Below are 25317 nucleotides of genomic sequence, written 5' to 3' on the forward strand. Positions count from 1 at the left end.
TAAGAATACTACTCACATTTTTATTTATTTGGAAATAACAAATGTGTCTGTAACCTTCTTCATTGCTGATGATCTTGTAGAAGTTATTACCATCAGAGGTAAAATGAGGTTCTGAAGGCCTAAACTAGAAAATAATAGAAAACAAAAGAACATTAAAGCACAGGTCTCATCTCACTACCAACTTTAGTTTTAGAAAGTCCTCTCCAATACCTATGCTGAAAAATCCATGCTCCATTTATATGCCAAATTAAAATTAAATTAAAGTGCCTCAAAAAGAAAATTCTCTTTCTATAAAATGTGAATAAAAACACCATACTCATAGGTAATTTTTGTGAGCAGTAAATGAGAGAATGCATATAAAGAGGCTTGTAGAAAATAATAAATAGAAATTGTTGCTGATTTGGAGACATCTTTTCTCTACGGATGATAACTATGACTTCTGGCTGCAAGCACCTGGAAAATAGCATTAACCTTTCAGTTTGGAGCAGTAAATTTCCTCAGTGTCACAAATGTGCTCTCTTGAAACAGACATATTATTTTTTATTGTTTCAGGTTGGGGGTAGTTTGTAATTTGGGGATATTTTTCTTTCCTGTTTTTACACATATTTCTTTTCAAAAGTCAGACTTAGTATTTAACCATTTCTGGACTACATACTATAAGGAATGTCTGTTGTATATTTCATAGGAAAACATTCATATATTTTTATTATAAGCCTTTTCATTTTGTTAAATATGATCAACAATTTACAAAAATATTTGTATAGAAATATAGAACAAATTTCCGTTTTTTTACAGTTCAATAAAATATAGTATTCAGAACATAATGCAGTTTAAGTAGAAGAGAGTCTATCCCAGCCTGAAAGGAATATGTTGGTTTACGATTTTGATTTCCTAGCTACATTTGAGAGCAGGTAGGAGATGGTCTTTTAAAATTGTTGGTTCACTTCGCCCTCGATGTTTCCTCTCTCATCAGCTCCCATTTTGGGAAGGAAGAAAATTGCTTCCCTCTTCTATTTAGTGATTCAAAGCGAATTCATTTATGGAGCAAGCTGAGGCGTGCGGTACACTTGGTGTTCTCATTACAGAGCTTTGAAACACATTCCCCTCTCTAGACCTGTGTTCACAGCCTTATCTTTTTAATACATTTCCCTGTTTCCCCTGGATGGAGTTGTGCCTAGTAGAAATGTGTGAAAAGTGGCATCTGTCTGGTTAAATACAGAGAGGAAAAAACATATTTTTTTCAAAGAGTCGTGAGGAAGTGTAGCGTGTCTCTTGCCATGGAGGAAACCACTTTTCATGTTGGCAAACCTCTCCCCTCTGCCCAATCAATGCCTGAAGAAAAAGGACGTGTGAATGCTGCCGGAGCTCCAAGCCCAGCTGGAAAGGGTTGTCTTCTTGGACTGGGGACCTCACCTCTATGATCCAAGAGGTTTAAAATCTTTACATTTTGGGGGTCACTTTATTTCCCTCTTAAAGGGGGCTTAATTGAAGTGATCATAAAAATTAAGTGAGATTCATTCCTCATCTACTATGCAAGGCGACCTGATGACTGGAGTTCCTTCATCAACTCATTATATTCCATGGTCATCGCAATCTGCGTGGTAATTCTGTACAAGGAGTATATAACTCAGTGGGACTGAGAAGCATGACAAGTCCCTAAGGGTCACCACACTTTCCTGGATAAAGCTCTGCATCTGGATGCCTATTGAAGCATAAGCCCACGAGTATTATTTCCTCCAAAGAGAGGTGCTTAGTGGGCACTCTGGTTGCTGCTGAATTTTTTTGCTGGTTGTAGTCACCTCTCCTTAGGCATCTGTGCAGGATGGGGACAGAACGTATGTTTTCTGTCTTTAAAGCACATAGCTTCAAATGTGAGGTTAACGACCACATTGGATACCTTGGCCGACTTTCAGCCATGGTTACCCTTTAACTCACTGGGAGCTACAACTTGCCGGCAGTGCGTTATGTTTTGTCTGCTCTGATTTAGATTTTTCACTTGTCCCCTTACTTTTTCCAACTGTGTGTGTTATATATTCTCTACAAAAAGATATCTTTATAGGGAGCATTTACATATTTTGAGAAATAAGTTAACTAATATTGCTATTAATAACGTATCACTTAGAGCCCTAGTTTTGAATAGCTGCATATCAAATAGCTGACTAGCTGACTCATCCATAAAACCTCACAACTTATAACACTTACTCTTCCAACCCAGCCAGTAGTACTCGTTTCAATGTGTTGCCGTGCCTAGGAAGGGAAAGACACAATGACAGCATTTCAAAGAGAAATAAGATGAAATCTATAGCCATAATTTGTGGTAATATAAATAGAACTGTACTTATAATAATTGAAAACTATCTCCATTCATATATTTCTATTTATGTTAGTATTTTTCAAGTCATTACATTAGATCATTTGCCTCTCTTGCCAAAAGTTATATCCTGGGTCCCTCTGGAAGCTCCACTGGTGCTTTAAATCCAGAATGCACAGAACTAAAGAGAATTTCATTTGTTTTCCTCTGTCCCACCAACCTGTTCTACTCCTTCATTCTTCTTTTAGTTAGTGGCACCTATTCACCCAAGCTGGAGACCCAGGGGTCATTCTAGATTCTTGCCCTCCTCATAGTCACCTCCTTCAGCCCCTGTCACCTAGTTTTTGACTTCACTGTCCTTCTCTACAGCTAAGGACTTTGTTCATGTCCTCAGCAGGTTGCCTGGGGTCTGTTGCCAGAATCTCCTTGTTGGAGATCCTGCTGCTCTTCTCTGCTACGTTAGTTAACAATAGATAGGCCTGTCCCATTGTGATACTCTTTGGTTTAAAACCTTGAAACAGCTCCCCATTTCTTACGAGATAAGTCCAAACTCCCAGAATGGCACCTGAGCCTTTGCCTATATCTCTAGCCTCAGTGCCCCACTACGCCTCTCCCCCAGTCCTTAGTTCCTGCATCTTCCAAGCTATTCACACTGGATGCCTTTGCACAGCCCTCTGCTCATATGGCCTTCTGTCCTTATCTGCTCAGCACATGGCAACTTATCCCAGGCTACTCTATAGCTCTCCCACATCATCTCCTTCCCCATCCCGCCTGCCCTCAGTAGAGCTGATCATCTTCTTTTGCCTTCTATTCCCTCTGTACTTGGTTGAACCCTTTTTATGGTACAACCTTGGTATTATGAGGATTTCATTGGCAGCAAGCACAGAGCTTGGGTTTTGCAGTTTGAATTCTGACTGTGTCCTGTGACCTGAGCCAGCTCCTCAAACTTTGATCCTCAGCTTCCACAATGCCTGGTATACTGTAAGTGGCAGTTTTTATTATTTACTTTGATAATATTCCCAACTAGAACAGAAACGTTTTGGGGGCAGGCATGCTAACTAATTCACTTTAGAAAAAAATCCATAGCTTAGCACAGAGCTTGGAACATAACAAGAATTCTATGTTTGTTACATAAATAAATAAGTGAATCAAGTTATGTGGGGCTCCAGTTCTGGGAGCTGAGAATATGCCCTGAGCCTAGCCAGGATGGGAGTAGGAAGGGTAGGTGTGTAGGCACAGGGTCTGTGACTAGATAAGGGGGATTGGGGAGGTGTCCTTGGCATATGCCAGCAAACCTCTTCCAGGATCCACCCCTCCTAGCCTGCAGGCTCCCAGAGGGACTTTAACTTTGACCATCATCTTAGTTGGATCTCGTGGTCTCCTGGCTAGAAGCCTCCCAGCACCTCAAGGTTGGATGAGTTGGCCTCAGGATTGCCACCCTCTCAGACTGGCAGTTATTGATTTGCATTCTAAAGCTGTTTCCTGCTTAAAGACAGCGACAGTATGGTAATGGGTTTGTGGCCTCATGTCTTTGTTTTGTTTCACACACACTCAGCCAATTATTCCCCATTCCCTATATTATCTTTATTAAAACACACTTTGTTGAGCTTGCAGCTGCTGGCCCTCTTTGGTTTTTAAAATATTGACATCAGATTCTATCTTGTGGCCAGTCACCCCTTCTCCCCTTCTCGAGCGATAGTATCCATAACTAAAACAATATGACTAGTCAGTGTAGGAGAAATAGAAGCACCTCGGGATGGCAGGTTATCTAGGAGTTTTATTCAAGATTTTATTACGTCAGGATCAGACAGAGTCAGAAAGAAGAGAAACTCAAACCTCATTTCCTGATTCCCAGCCTTCTCTCTCCCTGACTGCACAGACCCTCTGATCACATGTTGCTTTAGAAGCCGAACATCCCCATTCAGTCTCACCACTAAGCAGTTCCATCTTCCATTGGACTCATCATAGTCACAAATATCCATGACCGAATAGTTCTGAATCCTCCTGAGCCACTGCAAAGAAATTCTTTCTTGTGTTGCCCATGTCACATCACACAAGTAGTGATCCCTGGAAGGAAGAAAGAAAGGAATAATAGAGACAGAGAATGAATATGACTATTGCTAGACCTTGGTACAAATAGACATTTTACTCAGTGAAAAGAAATCAATCTTAATGGGAAATAGAATTATAAATGGTTAATGAAACCATTTAATATAATATTTCACCTTTTCTTAAAGCTTAAAGTACAGTTTAATTTGGAATGAAAATTAAAATATATCCAACAGGAAAAGCAGCAACAATATTCTACAGTGGCTTAACATGCGTGACTCAAACCGCGAGCTCAGGATTTATCAAGTCCTCAACTTGGCCGCTGATGGTGCCAGGGAGTCAAGGGTGATGTTTTTGCATCTCCTTTCTGCTGTGTTGGGGGAAGTGAGGCCATGGACACTGGCTAAGATTTGAGTATTTCTGGTATTTTATGTGCTTCTCCAGAAAATTCTTTCTATTAGGGTGAAACTACAGCTGACCCTTTTCTCAACTTCATTTTCAAAGGGGAAAAAATTGACTCACACCTCCACAAACTTTGAAAATCAAAGTATATTGTAAAAAGACATTTCTCAAAAGTCAAACCATGAACCCTGAAAAGAAATGAAAGAACCCTGTGGTATTTTCACATAAATTTATGTAAACAGAGGTATCTCTAGCAGTACATCCTCCCCAACACATACTGAAAAAAAAATTTTGGAACCACCTTCTGATTTATAGTGAAGTGCATGGAATTCATCATTTACTTTTCTGCTGGCCTCCCTCACATTATTGGCAATGGATGCTTTATGTTTTTTGCTCCCTCCTCCTCCCCCAGTGTGGTTTTGGATGACTATTCACAAATCCCTGCTCTCAAGTGTCTGATCGCAGCTTTGCTCTTTTTTGTCGGAGGGTTCCAAACGAGTGTGTTCATCCCCCTCTTTCTGCCTGGTCTGGTGGCCGCATCTCGTCCCCATCCCAGATGCTCTCACAAGATCTACTTGCTCTCTCCTTTACAGACTGGGCCTGCCCTTCTCCTTGCTTGACTGCAAGTTCTTTACAGGGTGTCCCCGGGGCCTAGCAGAATGCCTGACTCAAAACAGGCACTAATTATATGTCCATGGAATGCAGCACTGAAGAAAGGAAAGCCCTCTGCTGACCTGTGGGAACTGTCATATTGTCATACTGAAGGACTATAGCTTTGTCCTTCCTCGGAATTCATAGATCAATTCCCATCTCCACTCCCTTTGCAGACACCTAATCACACAACAAACGTTTACTGGGCACTTGGGATGGGTCAGGTATTGGATAAAGCCCTTTAAGCCCCTCACAGCTTCATCATCCCCATTTTACAGCTGGGAACACTTAATGTGTGAATGTGCCTCGTGATAACGGGCTTCCATGCTACCCTGCTGCAAGCCGCAGGTACTGAAACAAGACCGAACCCCTTCACTCAGCAGCAGAGCACCGCATTTCCATAAATAGGAGTCCCTTTTCATTTCAGCCCATTTTCTTGCTTCTGGAGAACCTATATACTACCGAGTCTGGGTGGCTAGTATTCTCGCAACACACCATGAGGTTCCTCAGTTGCTCCCTCTTTGTTCAGTCTTGCTCTTCAGCCTGAAGTGGCTGCCAAGCTCTAACTTCCTTAGGTCTTGGCCTAAATGTCCCCTCATTCACGATGTCTTCTTGGAAACCTCCTTCTCCCACACCACTCTCCCAGGTCTCACTGCACTCATCACAAACCGCCAGGCTGCAGGGGCTGAGACTGCAACCGCCTCTTTCCATGCTGGGGAATACAGACGTCTCATCCGGTCTGATGCTTCTGCATCTGCCCAATGCAGGGGAGCTAAATGAGAACACGGAAAGGCGAATACACTTTACCCAAGACAGGCAATAAATCCGTGAAAAGAAAATGGAAGTATGAAAAGCACAACAGAAAACGAAGCTTTCTGAAATTAGTTTTTTAGACCAGAGGTTGGAAAACTTTTTCAGTTAAGAGTCAGAGAGTAAATATTTTAAGCTTTGTGGTCCACATCTCTGTCACTAGTCCACTCTGCCTTTGTAGCACAAATGCACCCAGAGACCATAATTAAATGAATGAGTTCATTTAATGTTCCACTGAAAAGCTAAAATTTGAATTTCATTAAATTTTCACATATCATGAAATATTATTACTCTTTTGATTTTTGTTCCCAGCCACTTAACAACATAAAACCTGGGCAGATCACCTGAGGTCACGAGTTCAAGACCAGCCTGGCCAACATGGCGAAACCCTGCCTATACTAAAAATACAAAAATTAGCCAGGCGTGGTGGCCCACACCTGTAATCCCAGCTACTCAGGAGGCTGAGGCAGGAGAATTGCTTGAACCCAGGAGACGGAGGTTGTGGTGAGCTAAGATCGAACCACTGTACTCTAGCCTGGGCAACAGTGAGACTCTGTCTCAAAACAAAAAAAGTAAAAACCATTTTTACTTGTGGACCACACAGAAATAGGCAGTGGACTGCATTTGGCCCATAAACCCTGGTGTGCTAACTCCTGTCCCATATCAGTAGTTATTATATTTTCAGGCCAAAAACCCTTTGGACAATCTGATGAAACTGATGTACCTCTCTCCAGGTGGGAAAAGCCTCTCCACCATCATATATACAACATCTGAAAATTCCATGGGCATAGATTAGGAATTTAGGCTCCAGAAATATTCTTCTTTTTTTTTAAGTGTTCTGGTTGAGCGAAGTGTTAGGTGATGGGGGAAAAAAGCTTTTGACAATAATTAGTGGATCACCCAGTACTAAATAGTTTTATCTACCAAAAGTCATAAGTTAAATGTCATGTTCAGAAATCAGCAATATAAAAGCAACTTTTCCCCATTTGAAAACATTGAGTAATGGAATTTGGGAAGTCAGCCAGGAAACTCACGTGCATCAATCATCTTCCCTGCCCATTTTCAGATCAAAGGTTCATGGTCCTGGACCCTGCATGGCCTGGGTTACTCTCCATGACCCCAGGTGTACTCTGCACCCTGTGCATGCTCAGCAAGGCAGTTCACCCCTGGCGCAGACAGGAATTTTTGAATTTTCTTATAAACATGCTTCTCTTCGGTGGCAGCCCTGAGCCAAGATTATGCCAGCCTGAGATGTCAAAGAATCATTTAAAAAAAAAAAAAAAGAACCTGCCGGGCGTAGTGACTCATGCCTGTAACAGCAGCACTTAGGGAGGCCAACGCAGGTGGATCATTTGAGGTCAGGAGTTCGAGACTAGCCTGGCCAACATGGTGATCCCCTGTGTCTACTAAAAATACAAAAATTAGTCAGGCGTGGTGGGGCGCATCTGTAATCCCAGCTACTCAGGAGGCTGAGGCAGGAGAACTAATTGAACCCGGGAGACAGAGGTTGCATTGAGCTGAGATCATGCCATTGCACTCGAGCCTGGGCGACACAGCAAGACCCTGTCTCAAAATAAATAGATACATAAATAAATAAATAAATAAATAAAGCCAATGGCTCAACTGTACTTTTTACTGAAAAGTTTAAGTCCCACTTAAAACCAGAAAAATCCAGCCAGCAGTATTATCATCTACGTTTGCACACTGCATGCTGCTTTTATTCTGCAAAAACAGGCCAATACTGAGTAGTTTTCTTATGTAATGGTTTTGGTGGGGTGGAAGAGGGACCGCCCCTGCAGTCCAGGCCTTCCTGAGAGCCTGGACAACTTACCAAGGTTAGACATATGAGCCAGTAAGCTCTTCTACCTTCTGCAGCTGGATTAGTCCAACGGGAATACGGTTGATTTTAATACTAAAATGATGCAGTAATTTTTGGATGTAAAATAATGAGTCCACACCCATGTGGAGTCTACTATATGCCAGGAACTGTTCTAAGTGCTTGACATAAGCTCATGACCACCCTATAAGGTGAGTATTGCAGCTCATTGTCTGCAGACAAAGAAATACAACAGCAGAGGATTTAAGGAACTTGCCCACTATCACCCAACTGGGAAGTGTTGGAGCCGGGATTCAATTCAAGCTGTTGGCTTCAGATTCCCTGTTCATCCTCGTTCCCTCTATGAAACCTCCACCCATCCATTTGGGAGATGTTGCTAGCTAGCTTCACCTTCTTGCTTCTTTTCAGCGTAAAGTTCCTCACTTAAAGAAATCTATTCCTAGAGAGCTGTGTGTAAACTAAATTTTATAAGGCAAATTATATGTGAATGCACTGAGAAAGACTTGTTAAAAATCACACAACAGAGAATCCCCTTGTAAAGTGACTGTCTGTCCCAACATAATTCTTTGCAAACAGTAGGCATTTAATAAATGTCTGTTAGGTACTATTAATTCCCTTAATTTGTATAAATGTTTCTTTTGGTGCATTAAGGATACTTAAAATAAGGTATTTATTACCAACTGGAAATAATATCGGAGGGAAAAATGCTACCAAGAGCAACTGCAACCGTGGAATGATTAATTCAGTGAATCACCCGAGGAAGCGGGCGTACTGCCAGTGCTGGCCGCAGGCTCCATGCCACCCTCTGCTCTGATGGAGATGCCAACCCTCCCAGGTTCGCTGACAAATCCCTCAAGAGAGGAATGGGTGGGATGAGATGTAGCAGATCTGAGTGCTGCAGCACCCGTACACCCGCACAGTCGTAGCATGCCAGTCCTAATGTGCCTCTTGCAGGTGTCACTAGCTTCCAGTTTCTTTTTCTCCTGTGTGACAATCTGAGGCTTTGATGTTGCAGCTTTATAGGCCAGGGTCGTAACAGTTCAGAGAAGACATAGCAAGGCTTTGTATCTATTGTGTCTTTCAGGAGCAGAGAGAGAAGGGATGGGGTATGTCATGAGCTGGGTGTGATGAGCCCGAGAGCCATTCAACAGATGTTGGGTGGGGTTACCGCAGTAGAACATGCCCTCTCCAATTGTCTAGATTCAGGCCACAACATTTTTGCAGAGAGGAGATAAAAAGGAGGGATTTCTATGCAAGGTCATTTTGAAGTCTTTCCATGGTGCTGGCAGCGTGAACCACTATTCTACACACACACAGTCACCTAGATAACTTACTCATCCATTCATCCATCCATCCTCTGCTTATCTATTAATTTATTCCACAAATATCGGTTGGGCATGTGTTAGGTCGCAGGCACCCTGCTACACACTGGAGATACGATTGTAAGATTGGCCTCTACTGCATAGAACCTGTCTTACTTCAGTCAACAATGAATGTACTGCTCTAGATAAAAGTTAGGAGATTTATGATTTTACATTATGTGCTGTTTTCCTTCAACTTTTTGAGCTTTCCAGTTCTCATTATGAACGATGAACACAAATTAACAGCATAACAAATGTTAAAGCATAACAAATCTAAACTTTAGCACTAAATCAATGCAGGTAGCAGGGAGACTCACCCTGGTTCAAGTTCAGGCCTTGGTTGTTGGAAACGCAGCCTGGCTGCCCTTTTCATTTGTTATCAGAGAAGCAGGGCTTCCACCCATTTCTGCTAATTCCTAACAAAATCACAAACCAGCCTCATCCTTCTGTGGATTTCACTTGCTGCAGGCTCTGTGGTGAAGGGATATGGCCTAACAGGAAAACTAATGAGGGAAACATGGGCAGAGGAAGGAGGAGAGGCACTGATCCTGGCCAGGCTTCCCACTCCAGGAGCTAGTAAATCACCGGGTAACAGGCTGGGCAGGTTAACTCACCTGGATTTACGTGGCCCTGCTGGATCTTTGCATGAGGCCAGAAAATGGTGCATCATCATGTACTAGCGCATTTTTTCCAGAGGGCATCTAGAGTCTAGTTCTAGAAAAACCACAACCTTACCAGTGTTAACAGAGACCAGAACTATATTTTAAATTCCCTAAAAAACACATTCCTGTGGCATTTCCAAAAAACAATATTCTCTGGTAATATATATTCCACACAAAATCTCCATAGTGAGGCTTAAGTGTGACTTAAAGAACTACTGAGAACAAGAACTTATTGACGAATTTACATAAGGCCAAAAATCCGTCCTGAGAATTGCTTGTTTCTTGAGCCCAGCACTTCACACAGCTGTGCCTTGGAAAGGGATCTCTAAGTGGGAAAGACTTCATCTCTTTGGAGAATAAATGCGACAGCAAGAGCAGAGCACTGAGCACAGTCCCAGCCCATGAGAAGGACTCAATACATTTTTAACTAAATTATTCAAATATTTTGGTCCAGCAGGCATAGGCTTCGGTCCTTTTCCCAGCTTCCACACTAATTTGCTGTGTGACCTTGAGCAAATGACTTTACCTCTCTCGGTAAAGTGGGAGGTTCTCTCACCTGTGCCTCACAATGGTGTTGTGACTGTGTCCTGGAACCACTCCAGATTCTGTCTAAGCTCCCAGGACTGTTGGGAGAAGGAGGGAGGACAAGGACTAGACCTGCCAAAACTGAGAAGCAATCTCCCATTTGCTTTCTGGCCATACACTTCTGTATTATATCTCACTTGAACAAAGGTTTCCAGGTCCTTAAAAAGTTTATAAACCATTGATAAGGTCTAAAGCCCCTTCCAGATGGAATCTTTTTCAGAGCAGGTGCTCATGGCTCATCCTCTCTACGGGAAGATATTGGTGACAGACCAAAAGGCAACACCAGGCTCTACTGGTCTTCTCCTGGGAAGCCCTGACTTTTCCATGCTCTGTTTTTTCCACCTCAGTGTCCTTCCTCCTCACTGAGCCCTGCTGGAAGCCAGCCTGCTCAATTTGCACATTCTCCAGGGGGCATTCTTTGGTCCTGGGGTCATGAAAAGCCCATGTTCTTCTCCTTAGAATGCCTCCATTCTATTGCTCATACCTCTCCTATCACTCCTGGGGGCATTTATCTGAATGTTTTCTATCATCTACTGATGATAAGTGCTACAATGGCACAGGCTTTCTATGGACATCTGGCAGTAAAAAAGAGGCTACCCATCAATGATGATTAAAGAGGTGACTGGATGGAACCAAAAGGCAAACTTTGAAACCTTTGGGTAAATTTTTACTCCTTTGGACAAACCAGAAAAGTTTTTAAAAACTTACTAATTGATTTTCCCCCAAATGAATGGGTTACTATAGATATTTCTAACCAAAATAATGTATTACTAAGCACAGAGCACAGCCCACAGCCTTCCTGATGTAGCTAATGCAACCCCAGAGAAAATGGATGCTTCCATCCTGCTGTGACGGTGCCTTCGGGAATCTTAGGGCACCAGCCGTAATCACCCAGAGGGAGACACGAAGCAGTGTCTAATAGCTTGTTCTTTCAAGTCAGAAAGTCAGGTTTGAATACAGATTCCTACTTCGTCATTTTCTTAATCTCTAGGCCTCATTTTCTTATCTGTGAACCAGCACACGATGATAGTTGTTGGAAAGACAGAGTGACTTTAAAGAGTCCTAAGATAAAGCATGTGATAATCCCTGTGTCTGGCACATGGTGAGTACTCAATGTATGCTAGTTGTTATTTAAAAACAGCAACAGCCGGGCGCGGTGGCTCAAGCCTGTAATCCCAGCACTTTGGGAGGCTGAGACAGGCGGATCACGAGGTCAGGAGACCGAGACCATCCTGGCTAACATGGTGAAACCCCGTCTCTACTAAAAAATACAAAAAACTAGCCGGGCGAGGTGGCGGGCGCCTGTAGTCCCAACTACTCGGGAGGCTGAGGCAGGAGAATGGAGTAAACCCGGGAGGCGGAGCTTGCAGTGAGCTGAGATCCCGCCACTGCACTCCAGCCTGGGCGACAGAGCGCCAGACTCCGTCCCAAAAAAAAAAAAAAAAAAAAAAAAAAAAAAACAGCAACAGGCCGGGCACGGTGGGTAATCCCAGCACTTTGGGAGGCCAAGGCAGGTGGATCATGAGGTCAGGAGTTCAAGACCAGCCTGACCAACGTGGTGAAACCTCGTCTCTACTAAAAATACAGAAATTAGCCAGGCACATACCTATAATCCCAGCTATACTCAGGAGGCTGAGGCAGGAGAATCACTTGAACTTGGGAGGCGGAGGTTGCAGTGAGCCGAGATGGCACCACTACACTCCAGCCTGGGCAACAGAGCAAGACTCCATCTCAAAAAAAGAAAAGAAAAAAAAAAAAAACAAAAAAAAACAGCAACAAGACCAAATAAATAACAGAAATGAGTGAATATGGAGCTATCAGCCAGCCATAAATTGTACCCAGTACATTGGTTCCTTTACAGGAAAATAAACAAGGGGCTGAAGGTGCTCCCGGGTGGAATTTCAAACCACTGACATGATTTCAGCAAGTGAAGTCTTGGAGCACAAAATGACCTTGGAGCTTCCTAAACTTAACCCACAGATTTCCTGTATTTTCTCTAGGCCTTACAAGGCTCTGTGGGACCTGACCTTGTCCGCTCCACTCTCTTGTTCACTGAAAAGGCTCCAGTCACCCCAGCCTCCTTGCAGTTCCTCCAACACCCCAAGCACATCTCCTCTGCACTTGCTCTTCCTCTGCCCCCTGCTATTGGTGGGGATGGAGCCCTCCTGCTCTTCACATCACTGCCACGGGTCATTTTATCCATGAGGCTTCCCTGACCTTCCCTCATCAGCCCCATCCGTTTCGCTCTGCTCAGGTTTTCTTCACCACATTTATCACTACTGGCATTTTACACTGTTCTTTGTTTATCTGGTTTTCGTCTGTCTCCCTCAATTTGAATGTAGGCTACATGACACCAGGGACCGGCTGCTCTGTCCATTGTCATCCTCATCTCTAGAGCTGTGCCCAGCCTGAGGACGTGAAGATGCTCAAGAAAGAGTTGCTGAAGGAAAGAATTATGACTGTCAGTGGGAATGACACAGCTGTGATCCACTCTGCCATTCACTTTTGAAAAGTTCTCCCTAGAAAGTGTAAAACTGTTTACAAGCTAAGCATTCAGGACAAGAGTCTTACCCTATCAACATAGAAGCAGGCGCAGTGATTTGTATGGAAGTTGCACTGGTGGCTGAGCTGAGAGAGTCTGTATTTACAACAAAGAACTTTACAGTTGGATTCACAGCTCCTGCCTAGGAAAAAACAATCACAGAATTGGTATTGACAAAAAAAAAAAAAAAAAATGTAACATCATTGCACACATTTTAAAACAGCACAAAATGTCTGCATTATGGCCATAAAATTATCACAATCAGACACATTCCAACAATTTAATATAAATAAAATGAACATAAGGGAGAGTCATGAAATGTAACCTTTTCATGGTCAGGCAGAAACAGAATACGTGTATATATATATACACACACACAATACACACACACACACCGAGTATATATAAAAACGGAAAGTCCAAAGCACTTCTGTTTAAATAATGAATGTTTATATCTTTATAATTTATCACTTTGAGAAAGCAAAGATAAACCTCTTAAAATCAACTCTATTATTTGCAGATACACCCTGTCTCCCTGAGACCAAAAGTCTTTGACGCCTGTCAGTATGAAGAACACCTTGGGTTCTGCCAAAGACACCATCCACCAGAAAAATCAGTTTACCTGAGCCAACGATGTCAATTAGGAAGCCATCATTTCCACTCTAAATTCAGGTTCACTATGATGGAGCTTTACAATCAATATTATGACTGAAACCTATAAAACCTTTTTAAATATACACATAGATCTTCGATTGACAGATTAGTTAGAAATAATATGATATTTTTAGTGAGAACACTTTATGGAGTTTTTTTGTGTGTGCCAGTTTCGCTCATCAAAAAATAACATTCCACTGAAAACACATCTCCATATTTAGTCTCTGATCTTTTTTTTTCTTTTAACTTCCTCTGTCTTCCTAAAATGGCAGCTCTTCATAAAGCAAATTGAGTGAGTTGGTAAAAATAAAAATCCCCTTTTCCAAATTTCTTACAGAAAAAACACTTTACTATTAGATTTTCCTGCAGACAATACTGTAGCCATTATTATTACGGTACTAGTGAAGAATCCCTGGTTCCCTTCTAAACTCCATCTTCCCTGGCTTACACTGCTTAACAAGGCTCTTCAATTTTAGTAAACACACAACCCTGAGGGGGAGAACAGCTTTGAAAACCAAGACGTGACACTATTATTCCAAATGTAGGACATGAAAAATTTACATTAGTGCCAAATCTATAATAGAACCACTGAAACTAGTCATGTATCCCGTTAATTAGTAATACAATCTGATATATAACTGAGCTTTGCAACTTCGTCTAGGGCACAATCCAACTTCTACAAATGAGATGAGCTTCTGATTCAATTATAGCCTCTCTTTTCCTCCATTCAAACATTTTCATTCCCCTTATCTCTTTCAAAAGCATTTTCCCCATTTTTTCTGCTTGTCATTCCTCAAAGTTTTTGGAGAAATTACAAAACCTTAAATCACACTCTTTCCTGGGATAATAAAAATACTTTAAAATTGCCAGATGCTGTTGACTTCAGCAAGAGTAATCACAGCAAGCTGTTGAAGAGAGACTGACAATATTTTCATTAGCAGGAAGGGATTAAATGAAACCATTCTCTTCCCATCAAATCATGGAACCACTGTACGAACAGGAGCACAGACCTTTGGATATGGAACCCGTACAGTCTTTGGGTACTGCAGTGACTCATCAGAGTAGAAGGAGTATTCAATAAGTGGGACTTCTGTGTCGTTAAATTGGGCATATGCTAAAAAAGTGCCGTTTGGAGACCACCACAGAGCAGAGTAGGCACTGAAGACTTCCTCTGAAAAAAGACATAAATTGTTCTGTTACAAGAAGTAGCTGATAAATTGGCTTTGGCATTCAAAATATTGTTCTCATTAGCTTTAGTAATTACAGTAGAGTTCAACTAATGAACCACTTTGCATTTGCTGGGCTTCCAAAATCAGAGTAATACAAATGAATAAAAATAAAATCTTCAAGGATATATCTGGATTGTAAAAATAAGTAACCCGTTGGACCATTTTAGAATATTTTAGCATGCAATATTTAATATAAGCTCTACATTTTTTTCTTTATCTTATAATCCTCTAAATTTATGCCTCAAAACATACTAAAAGTAAATTTCACACAGGAGGCTGATTCTCCTTTCTAATTTTCAAACAGTCAACATGCCAGCATACTCTCCCCAACTGGGCTCAGTTTGTACTGAGCCCGCAGGGTACTGGTGGGTGGTGTGTAGCTCCAGGCTATCAAACCAATATGGTGCCCAGAGTTTACTACTCTTGGCACAAACAAGGTGTGGGAAGGATGGATTTAGAACGGCAAGGAGCTCCATTGAGACCCCTACTGAGAAACATCTCCTTGCCCAGCCCAGAAACTGAAAACTCCCTTAGATTAACACACTGCTCTGGTATATAGGAGAAGAAGGTCTTATACACGATGGGTAAGAGAAGAGGGTCAAAGAGGGAGGCAAATAAACGACAGGATCTTGCTTTCCAGCAAGATTCTATCAGATTGTTGGGCTTCTTCTCAATCTCTGGCAAAGATAGCTCGTCCCTATGATTATTATGGCGTCTACACGTGGGACATTTAATCACTGGCTCTTAATATGTTGAAAACTCCTTCACCAACCGAGAATGGAGGAGTTAAGTAGACTGAGTGGAGACTCCTATATATTCCACAAGTCTCATGTAAGTGTAAATGTAAAAGCAAAAGCATAGAAACTAGAATCTTAGGGTTGGGAAATCATGCATTCTAATCAGTTTTCAGATGCCTGATACCTCCTTACAAGTTATTTCCAAATGCTTTTTTTCAACAAGAATAATAGCAAAAATAATTACTGTAATAAAATGTAATAATAATTATTGTGATGAGCAGCTGACATTCAATGAGTGCTAACTATGCACCAGGTATTGATAAGCAATTGACATCTATCACCTCAGTTAAGGCTCACAATAACCCACTGTACTGATAAAGTGAGACAAGCTTGAAGAGGATCAGAAATTTGTCTAGGATCACATGGCTAAGAATTGGTAGAATCAAAAATCAACCAAAATCTCCTTTGACTCATGCTTTTCATCTCCGTGCTATATTGCCCTTTCCTGCCTCTATTTTAGTATTTCCAGTAACAGAAAACCTACTACCGGGTTAAGCAGCCTATTCTTCCTTTGACTGTCTCATATCTGTATCATTGATCTATATACGCTTACATAGCAATTTAGAATTTACAAAACGTATCAAATTTGGTCTCCACAAATATCTCTGAGTGATGATTTATAACTCATTGCACAGAGAAGGAAACTGAGGCTTGGAGTGATCCAGTGAATTGCCTGAGACAAGAACTAGAACCCAGCCCTTATGACTCCAAGTCATGGTTGCTATTATACTAAGAACTTGTTCGTATACTGAGTTGACTTATCGTTCTTTGTAACTTTTACCCATTGATTGCAGTCTATAACACAGCTGCAGTTACATAAAATCAATATAGTCAGACCAAGATTTTGGTTTTTAGAATTACTTGTAAGTGTAAGTAGCAGGTAGTGATCTTTGTCTTGAATTAATGGTTCTTAGGAATGCAGGACATATTTTTCTGTATTGACAATATAGTAATTTCCTTCTAGGAACTGAAGCTATTAGAGAGGCCCAAGTTGGAACTGTGAAGCTGTTCTGCATGAGAATGGCCTAGTCATGAACATGCAAAAGTCTCCTTCTAGCGATTACCTACTTTAGAAAGAATGAAAGTGTTGGCCAGGCGCGGTGGCTCAAGCCTGTAATCCCAGCACTTTGGGAGGCCGAGACGGGCGGATCACGAAGTCAGGAGATCGAGGCCATCCTGGCTAACATGGTGAAACCCCGTCTCTACTAAAAAATACAAAAAAAAAAAAAAAAAAAAACTAGCTGGGCGTGGTGGCGGGCGCCTGTAGTCCCAGCTACACGGGAGGCAGAGGCAGGAGAATGGCGTAAACCTGGGAGGCGGAGCTTGCAATGAGCTGAGATCTGGCCACTGCACTCCAGCCCGGGCCACAGAGCAAGACTCCGTCTCAAAAAAAAAAAAAAAGAAAAGAAAGAATGAAAGTGTTAGCTGCCCTCTTATCTTCCACAGGGCCAGCTGTTTCTGAGGGAAGGTCAGAGCTTTGGAAAGAGGCCACTCTTGTCAATGATCCTGGAGATTGGTTTGTACTGTCCAAGGGTTAAAGAATCTCTAAGTAGCTAGTGTTAGTAAATTTCATTGTAAGTTTTAGTCAAGCACTTATTTCTAGGACATGAAAATTTATCTTTCTTTCAATGTGATTTGTTGTTGCTATTATAATGAGTCAATTAAAGTTGACTTGGACTTGGTGAGAACTACAATTAAGTCATGAAGAAAAACGATTTTTTTAAACTACAAAGAAGAAAAAAATAATACAATGAAATATAGTGAGTCTTTCTAATAAATATGAGGAAAGCTTGTGAACAGTTTGGAACAGCCCCAGAACGCCTTTTATCTTGGCAAATATAGACATAAAAAATGTTTTTCTAATATTTTCTAAGTTTCTAAAATGTGTTCCTAATAGTTTCTACAACTCTGTATCCTAAAAGGGAGAATATTCCTTTTTAACTTTTTTAGTTTTATTAGTCACTTTTTCCTAAGCCTTTCTAATTGCTTTTTCATTCTTAAAAACAGGAAATCATAATTTGTCCAAGTTCAAATAAATACAAATCCTCTATAAAATAGGCATTTTCTCTCCAACCTGTAGATATTATTTTATCATCTTCTCAATGTGATGGGATTATTTAGCTTTCCTTAGTAACTTCTGGGTTAGATAGGCCTAGTTAGAGAAATATCTGATGTTAATCTGGAGGCTTTTATGTTCCAGTAAAGGCAGAAAAGGTCTATCTACACAGACAAGCCCTTTGTGTCAATAAACCAGAGACAAAAGGAGTATTGTCAGGCAATGAGGACAGAGGAGTGCTAGGAATAGTTAAGTTCTTGGTCTAGGAGACACCTGGTGCTGTGAGTTCTAAGAGAAGTTTGATGCCGTTTTAAACAATGCAACTTATTTTGAATCTCATTTAAATTTTCCCATTGCAAAAGAAACACTTAACTATTTTAAAAGCTTATAGATTTTCTGATTTGAAAAAGCTTTGAAGTTTCTACCTTCATAAACCCAGTCAGTTATTCCATTATATATTATATCTTGTTCCCCAGTCGATGTGATTCTGTGACTTGGTAAATTTGGTTCAATTTTAACATAAATGTCATTGTTCCAAACATATGCCTAGAAGGAAAAAAACAAGCATTGATATCTACAATAACATGTTATATTTTTATCCTGGAGTTTTAGAAACACTTATCTATTGCAAATGTAAGGATTACCATAGTCAAATGTTCCATTCAAACAGGAAGAGTCATTTACTCTTTCCCTCTCTTTCTTAAATTATAAGTGTACAGCCTATAAACCCAAAATAATCCTAAAACCATTAATAATGTGTTAAAAGTAAGAAGCACACAACAATCACTATTTGAATGCTAAAGCATATGCGAAGACCGAGAAGGCTGACCACTTCTACAGGATGATATATGCTTGTATATTTCTTTATTGGGAGAGTGAGTAGAGGGAAGGCAGTTGCATTCTGGAAGAGAGAAGTTCAACTGCAGACAAACATTAGATCCTCTTGTTAAGATTCTTTTGGACTTCTGACATTCTCCTAGCACTATAGAACCTAAAGGTATATCTATAGTAACACAGAAGAACACAGAACTAGCAGAAAGCAGGCGTGACTCAGAAAATATCTAAGTACAATAGATAACTAGAACTTAAGAGTTCAATGTGCATTTTGCCGTGAATAAATATTCCCAATGGATACTTTCAGGAATTATATTTATTTTGTTAAGCTAGTAAAATATTATCTTGGGCAATAACACTATATTCTAGAGTGAAGTATTGACTTCCTAAGATGTCTGCTTTGTATCAGGGTTAGTAACTTCTGCCTATGAAAAATTTAACCAATATTTTTCTGACAACTGGAGAGACTCACTAACCAATTTATGACCCACTGGTGACCATGTGACCCACTGTGTGTTGTTTGGAATCCTCTCTTCTGTAATCAGCTGCCTGGAAAGAAGATGAAAGGAAACATTACCAAAAAGAATAACTCACATTGGGGTTTCCTTAAAAATCTGACAGTAGAAAAGCCTAATAGATTTTATTGGGAAGTCACTGACCTTTTATTTAAATCATAAATGTCATATGAAGCTGTGTAGGAATGCCTCCATTGCTATGAAAGAAAACAGACATTTCAGGCTTCTGTGATTCTTGGTAATTTGGCCACTCACTATAGGAGACCAAAATGATAGATTTGGCAATATATGATTGTATAATTCTCACATGTTATCATATCTCATCATTTCTTCTGAGAATTTTGGGACTCAAAAGTATCCTGGAGATTATCTCATACAAACTCCTCTGGAGTTCATCTACAGCCTAGCTCTGGCACCACCTCCTCCAAGGAGCCTTCCCAGTACCACAGTGCACCAAAAATGTCATTTTGTACAAGCGTTATCCCTAGCACTCACCACAGTATGCTAAGATTGCCTACTTAGAAAAATGTAAATTTTCACTTTTCACCTATCTTATTGGCAAAAGATTTAAAAGATGTATGATGCTATTGCTGATGGTGATGTGAAGAAATGTTTAACTTCATACACTGATGATGAAATGTAAAGTGTTGTAAATTTTTTGAAAGCCCCCTGGCAAGACATATTAAAATTAAAATACATGTATCATCAATATTTTAACAACCATCTCAAAAAGCTAGAGATGAAAGTCAAACTTTCTGTGACTGCAGAAGCATAGGGAAATAATTTTTTTAAAAAAAGGAAATCAAACTAAATACAAAGTAATTAGAAGAAATGGAATAATAAAGGTAAAAGCATTGATAAAGTAGAAAACAAACAATAGAAAAAATCAACAAAACCAAAACCCAAGTCATTGAAAAGACTAGTAAAATTGCAACTGTAGTAAAACTTAGGGGTAAAACAGCACAAATGACTGGTATCAGAAAGGAAAAATGGGATATCACAATAGACTCCACAGACATTAAATGATCATAAGAGACTATTATAAACATTTTTTTGCCAATACATTTTAAAAATTAGAGAAAGAAAAAATTTCTTAAAAAATAATTTCTCAAAAGTGAGAAAAATTCTGAACAGTCTTACATTTAATAAACAAATTGAATCCAGATATAAGAAGCTTTACATAGAGAAAACTCCAAGGCAAAATACCTTTACCAGCAAACTCCTTGTTATTTATTCAAATGAGTTGAGAATTTATGCCCACACAAAAATCTACACACAAGTGTTTATAGCAGCTTTATTTATAATTGCCAAAACTGGGAGGCAACTAAGATGTCATTCAACAGGTGAGTGAATAAACAAGTTGTAGTAGATCCATACAATGGAACCTCATTTAGAGATAAGAAGAATGAGCTATTAAGCCACAAAAAGACATGGAGGAATCTCAAACACATATTGCTAAGTGAAATAAGCCAATGTGGAAAGGTTACATATTGTACAATTCCAACAATATGAGTTTCTGGAAAAGGTAAAACTATGGAAAGAGTAAAGAAATTGGTGGTTGCTTGGAGTCTGGGGGAAGGAAGAGACGAATAGGGGAATCACAGGGGATTTTTAGCACAGTCAAAGTCATCTGTATAATACTATAATGATGATACATGTCATTATATGTTTGTTAAGAACCATAGGTTTGTCAGAATCCACCACTATAATGGTAGATACATGACATATATTTGTCAAAACCCACAGAGTCAAGCCTAATGTAAACTATGGACTTAAATTGATAATGATATATTGATATTGGCTCATAAGTTATAACAAATGGACCACACTCATGCAAGACATTAATAATAGGGGAAAGTGGGGGAGGGAGGATAAGGGAGTATATGGGAACTCTCTGCTTATTTTCTATAAACCTAAAGCTGTTCTGAAAAATAAAGTGATATTAATTTTAAAAAAATGAATCAGAGCTAACCAGATGACTTGGAAGGAGTTTCACATGGTATCATTGAGTGAGAAATGCAATTTACAAAAAAGTATAGGATTTTATTTTTATAGACCAAGTAATAACTAAAAACATCCTATATATTTTCATAGAGTTATATGAACAAGAAGAAAAATATAAAAATATGTAGAGATATATATTAGACTTTAGAGAGCCAAGTGAAAAAGGGAAAAAATAAGACCAAAGATAAAAATGCATATGATCACATATTTGCATTTATGAAAAATTATATCTGAATATAGATGCATATATAAATTAAAGATATTTTCAAATAAGTTACTTGTCTGTATGTCTGCCTTCTCTACCATACTGCTAGAGGTAAGAAATTGTATCTTATTTATCTTTGGACGCTTGGAATCTATTCTAGTGCAAGCCACATAGTGAGTGTTCAAGAAATACACCAAATTACAGGAAAATTCAAATTGTACCAATGAGGATGAGATGGATGAAAGAGGTATCCCAAGGACACCCAGCTATATAATAGCAGAGCCGAGACACAAAGTCAGAGTTCCTAACCTTAACTGTTTATCACTTCTCACCCTCTTATGCCCTCATGTCAACAAATATTTATTAAGTTCTACTTTTTGCTAGTCATACATTCCTTTCCTGAATTCTGGATTATTTTGACACACCCCAAGCTTGTTTCTGGGCAACCTCAAGCAAAATACTCACTAAAGCCAAAAGGTGTGGTACCAGCTAAAAATATTAAGATGGACTGAGATCATTGAACATGACAAACCATCACGGGTTGTAAAATAAAACCCACGATGTTCGGTATGTTCACTTCATCTTTTGAAACAGATTCATTATTCTATTTAGTCTATAAACAGTGGCAGCTGTCATCTATCAGACATTACTGGATAACACAGGGTCCCTCCCCTGGAGGAGCTTATAGTGGAATGGAGGATATGAAATAGTAAATGACAATAAAAGAATCACGATAGGATGTGCCAAGAGATATAATGAAGGTGGGTGGGAGACACAGGAATCATAAATTAGGCCTTGGGGAGGCAGAGAGGATTATGGAAAAGAGATTCTTTGGCTGAGGTTAGTGACAGAGGGTGACTGGGAAAGAGTAAAAGAGCATCATAGCAAAGAGAAGCTGAATGCAAAGATAGGAAAGATCACATTTAAGAGCACAAGCTTTGGAGTCTTCTAACCTGGATTCAAGGTTTCACTGTGTAATGTGAAGCAAGCTTCTCTCTAAGCTTCAATTTTCTTTTTAGACAAATGAGGATAATGCCAGCAACAATCTCAGATGCATGAGAATGCATGGGAAGCACTTAGCAGGGTTCTGGAACATTGTCAACATGGAATCGATGACAACTATTATCAGGATTTTCAGAGCACTAGGTAATGAGCAGAGATGCTAGGAGAGCATTCATACCAGACTATGGGGGTACTTATCCACTCACTCACTCACTTGTGTGTTTATTTATTTGTAGCCACAACTTAGAAGTGATAGCACTAACTCAGTCATGGAGAATTCACGTAGTAGGATCTAAAAAACACTAAAAGGTAGACCTCCAAGGAAATGTAATCAAATTAGACTTATTTTTTCTAGATACATTTCATAAGAGTCACTTAGTCAAAATATATATGCTGTACAGAAAATTCTATTGGACCCTCTTGAAAGGAAAAAAAAAGGAAAAAAGTTGAAGATATAGATCCCTACTTTCAATAGCTTTATCATTTAGCACTTTGCAATAAAACATGTATTCATTTATCAATGATCTTCAGCATCTGCTATGTGGCCCTGTCCTAGGCACAGAGGTGTGGCAGTGAATAAATCACAGGGAAAATGGCACCAAATAAGGCAGGCAACAAATAAGCAAAGAAATCAATGACAAAAATATCACAAAATGTTGTGATGAAACTAAAATGGGTTAATGTGACAGAGACTGATTAGTGGGGTGTGGGTGGAAGAGCGTGGCGGCGGGCAATGTTTGACAAAGTGACCCAACAAATATGGACCTGAGTTAATAAAGAGAGAGAAGCATAAGATGATGGAGAAGCTTCCACGAGGAAGCAATAGCAAGTGCTTTGGCCCTTAGATGGGAATGAGGGTGATGCTCGAGAAAAAGAAAGAGCTGTGAACTTACAGGTTCTCAACTCAGCATCATGGAATCTCCGGAGGCCCACAGCTATGCTGATTTAGTTGCTTTAGGGTAGGCCACAGATATGTTTTTTCAAAAGCTCCTCAAGTGTTCCTAAGGTGAAGGTGAGGTGAGAAGCACTGGCCAAGCATGCAGAGTGCAGGAGAAGCGGGTAGCAGATGTGTTCAGTCAGGCAGACTGTGTTCAATCACACAGGACTCAGGATGCCAGGGTTAGAGCTGGTGTTTTATTTTGAGTGTGACAAGAAGCCACTGTAAGTGGCATAGGTGTGGCATAAACTAATTTAGAATTTAAAAGTAGTACTTTGGATACTGTCTGAAGTACAGATGGCAGGGGGAAGGGGACAGAGTATAAAAAGCAAAAGCCAGTTAAATACACGGGTAAATTCCAGTGACACAACAAATACAAATCTCCACCCCTGGCTGGCCAACTAAGGGCCACCAGGGGAATACACGCATTAGTGCACATCAAATGGCTTTTGCTGAACGTGGCTATATAGTAAGGTGAGCTGGAATTATCCTTCTCTTTCTACCTTACCTTCATATGTTAGTCTTTAACACGGACAACTGTTATTCAGTGGTTCTCAACCCTGGTTGCCATTACAATCACCTATGACAGTTGAAAATATACTGATGCTCACCAGGCACAGTGGCTCACGCCTGTAATCCTAGCACTTGGGGAAACTGAGGTGGGAGAATTGTTTGAGGACAGGAGTTTGAGACTAGCCTGGGGAACATAGTGAGATCCTATCTCTAAAAAAAAAAAAAAAAAAAAAAATGAAAATTAGCAGGGCATAGCAGGGCATGGTGGTGCACAACTGTAGTCTCAGTTACTCAGAAGGCTGAGGTAGGAGGATTAGTCAAGCCCAAAATGTTGAGGCTACAGTGAGCCATGATCATACCACTGCACTCTAGCCTGAGTGACAGAACGAGACCTTGTCTCAAAAAAAGAAAAAACAGTACTGATTCTGGCATTACCCCAGAAACTTCTGTTTACTGATCTGGGGATTGAACCTGGACACTGGGAAGTTTTAAAAGTTTCTCAAGTAAATTAAGTGAATGTATTCTATAGATAGCAATAAGAAGCACTTAATTAAACAAACAATAATCCATTAATTGGCAACAGATGTGTTAAAGTTGGTACAAGATTCTGATTCACTTACAGTTAAGTTTAACTGAACATAGAGTCTTCATGTCCAGGAAAGGGAGCCCGACCCAGCAAATCCAGGGTAAATGTTATGATTGAGAGTCACCATCCTGAGATGGTCAATGCAGTAGGGAATGGTTTGCTTGGCCTGAGCACAGCAGAGTTGGTGTGTGAGTGTTGGTGTGTCCTCAATATAATTTATCCTAGAAAAGAAAGGTCAAGGGTGGGAATCCCCAGCTTTGTATTTTGCTTGCAATACAGGATATCTTTACAAATTTTTAATCTTCACTATATGTCTCAAAACTTCCTATACTTGAACAACTGTTGTCAAATCCATGGGTAACCAAAAAACTGTCAAAGTTATGGCGATCCACATCCATCCTAAACATGAAGAGGATGTATGATTAAGCTGTAACCTTTCCTGAACGTGTTAGGATGTGGAGTGGGGCTGGGTGACTGGGGGAAGCTGAGTGCTCATGGTGGAATCTTTATGATCTGTGGTGAGGCTGTCCTCCTTAGAATAGTTTGCATATGGTGGGGCCCGAAGGTTGGGAGATGGTCTGGGCCATCTTCTGGAATCTTTTCTGGAGGATGGAAAGTTTAACTCTTTCTTTTTCTTTTTTTTTTAGAAGGGATCTCACTCTGTCCCCTAGACTGTAATGCAGTGCTTCCAACTCGTGGGCTCAAGCAATCCTCCTGCTTCAGCCTCCTCTTCTTTTTTTTTTTTTTTTTTTTTTTTTTTTTTTTTTTTTTTTTT

At 40.2% G+C, this 25317-nt stretch overlaps 1 protein-coding gene across 2 annotated transcripts in view; it reads right to left on the reverse strand.

Moving 5' to 3' along the window:
* DPP4 (dipeptidyl peptidase 4) overlaps positions 1–25317 on the reverse strand; it is an 86334-nt gene that overhangs the window by 28486 nt on the left and 32531 nt on the right. For both annotated transcript variants that reach the window (XM_023217337.2, XM_023217336.2), the window contains exons 6-13: positions 19440–19492; positions 19257–19329; positions 18372–18492; positions 14875–15035; positions 13240–13352; positions 4243–4378; positions 2203–2247; positions 17–124 (exon numbers count right to left, since the gene is read on the reverse strand). In XM_023217337.2, the coding sequence (XP_023073105.1) occupies positions 17–124; positions 2203–2247; positions 4243–4378; positions 13240–13352; positions 14875–15035; positions 18372–18492; positions 19257–19329; positions 19440–19492 (810 nt within the window). The remainder of the gene's footprint in view (positions 1–16; positions 125–2202; positions 2248–4242; positions 4379–13239; positions 13353–14874; positions 15036–18371; positions 18493–19256; positions 19330–19439; positions 19493–25317) is intronic.

Source organism: Piliocolobus tephrosceles, chromosome 11, assembly GCF_002776525.5.
Source record: "Piliocolobus tephrosceles isolate RC106 chromosome 11, ASM277652v3, whole genome shotgun sequence".
NCBI lineage: Eukaryota > Metazoa > Chordata > Mammalia > Primates > Cercopithecidae > Piliocolobus > Piliocolobus tephrosceles.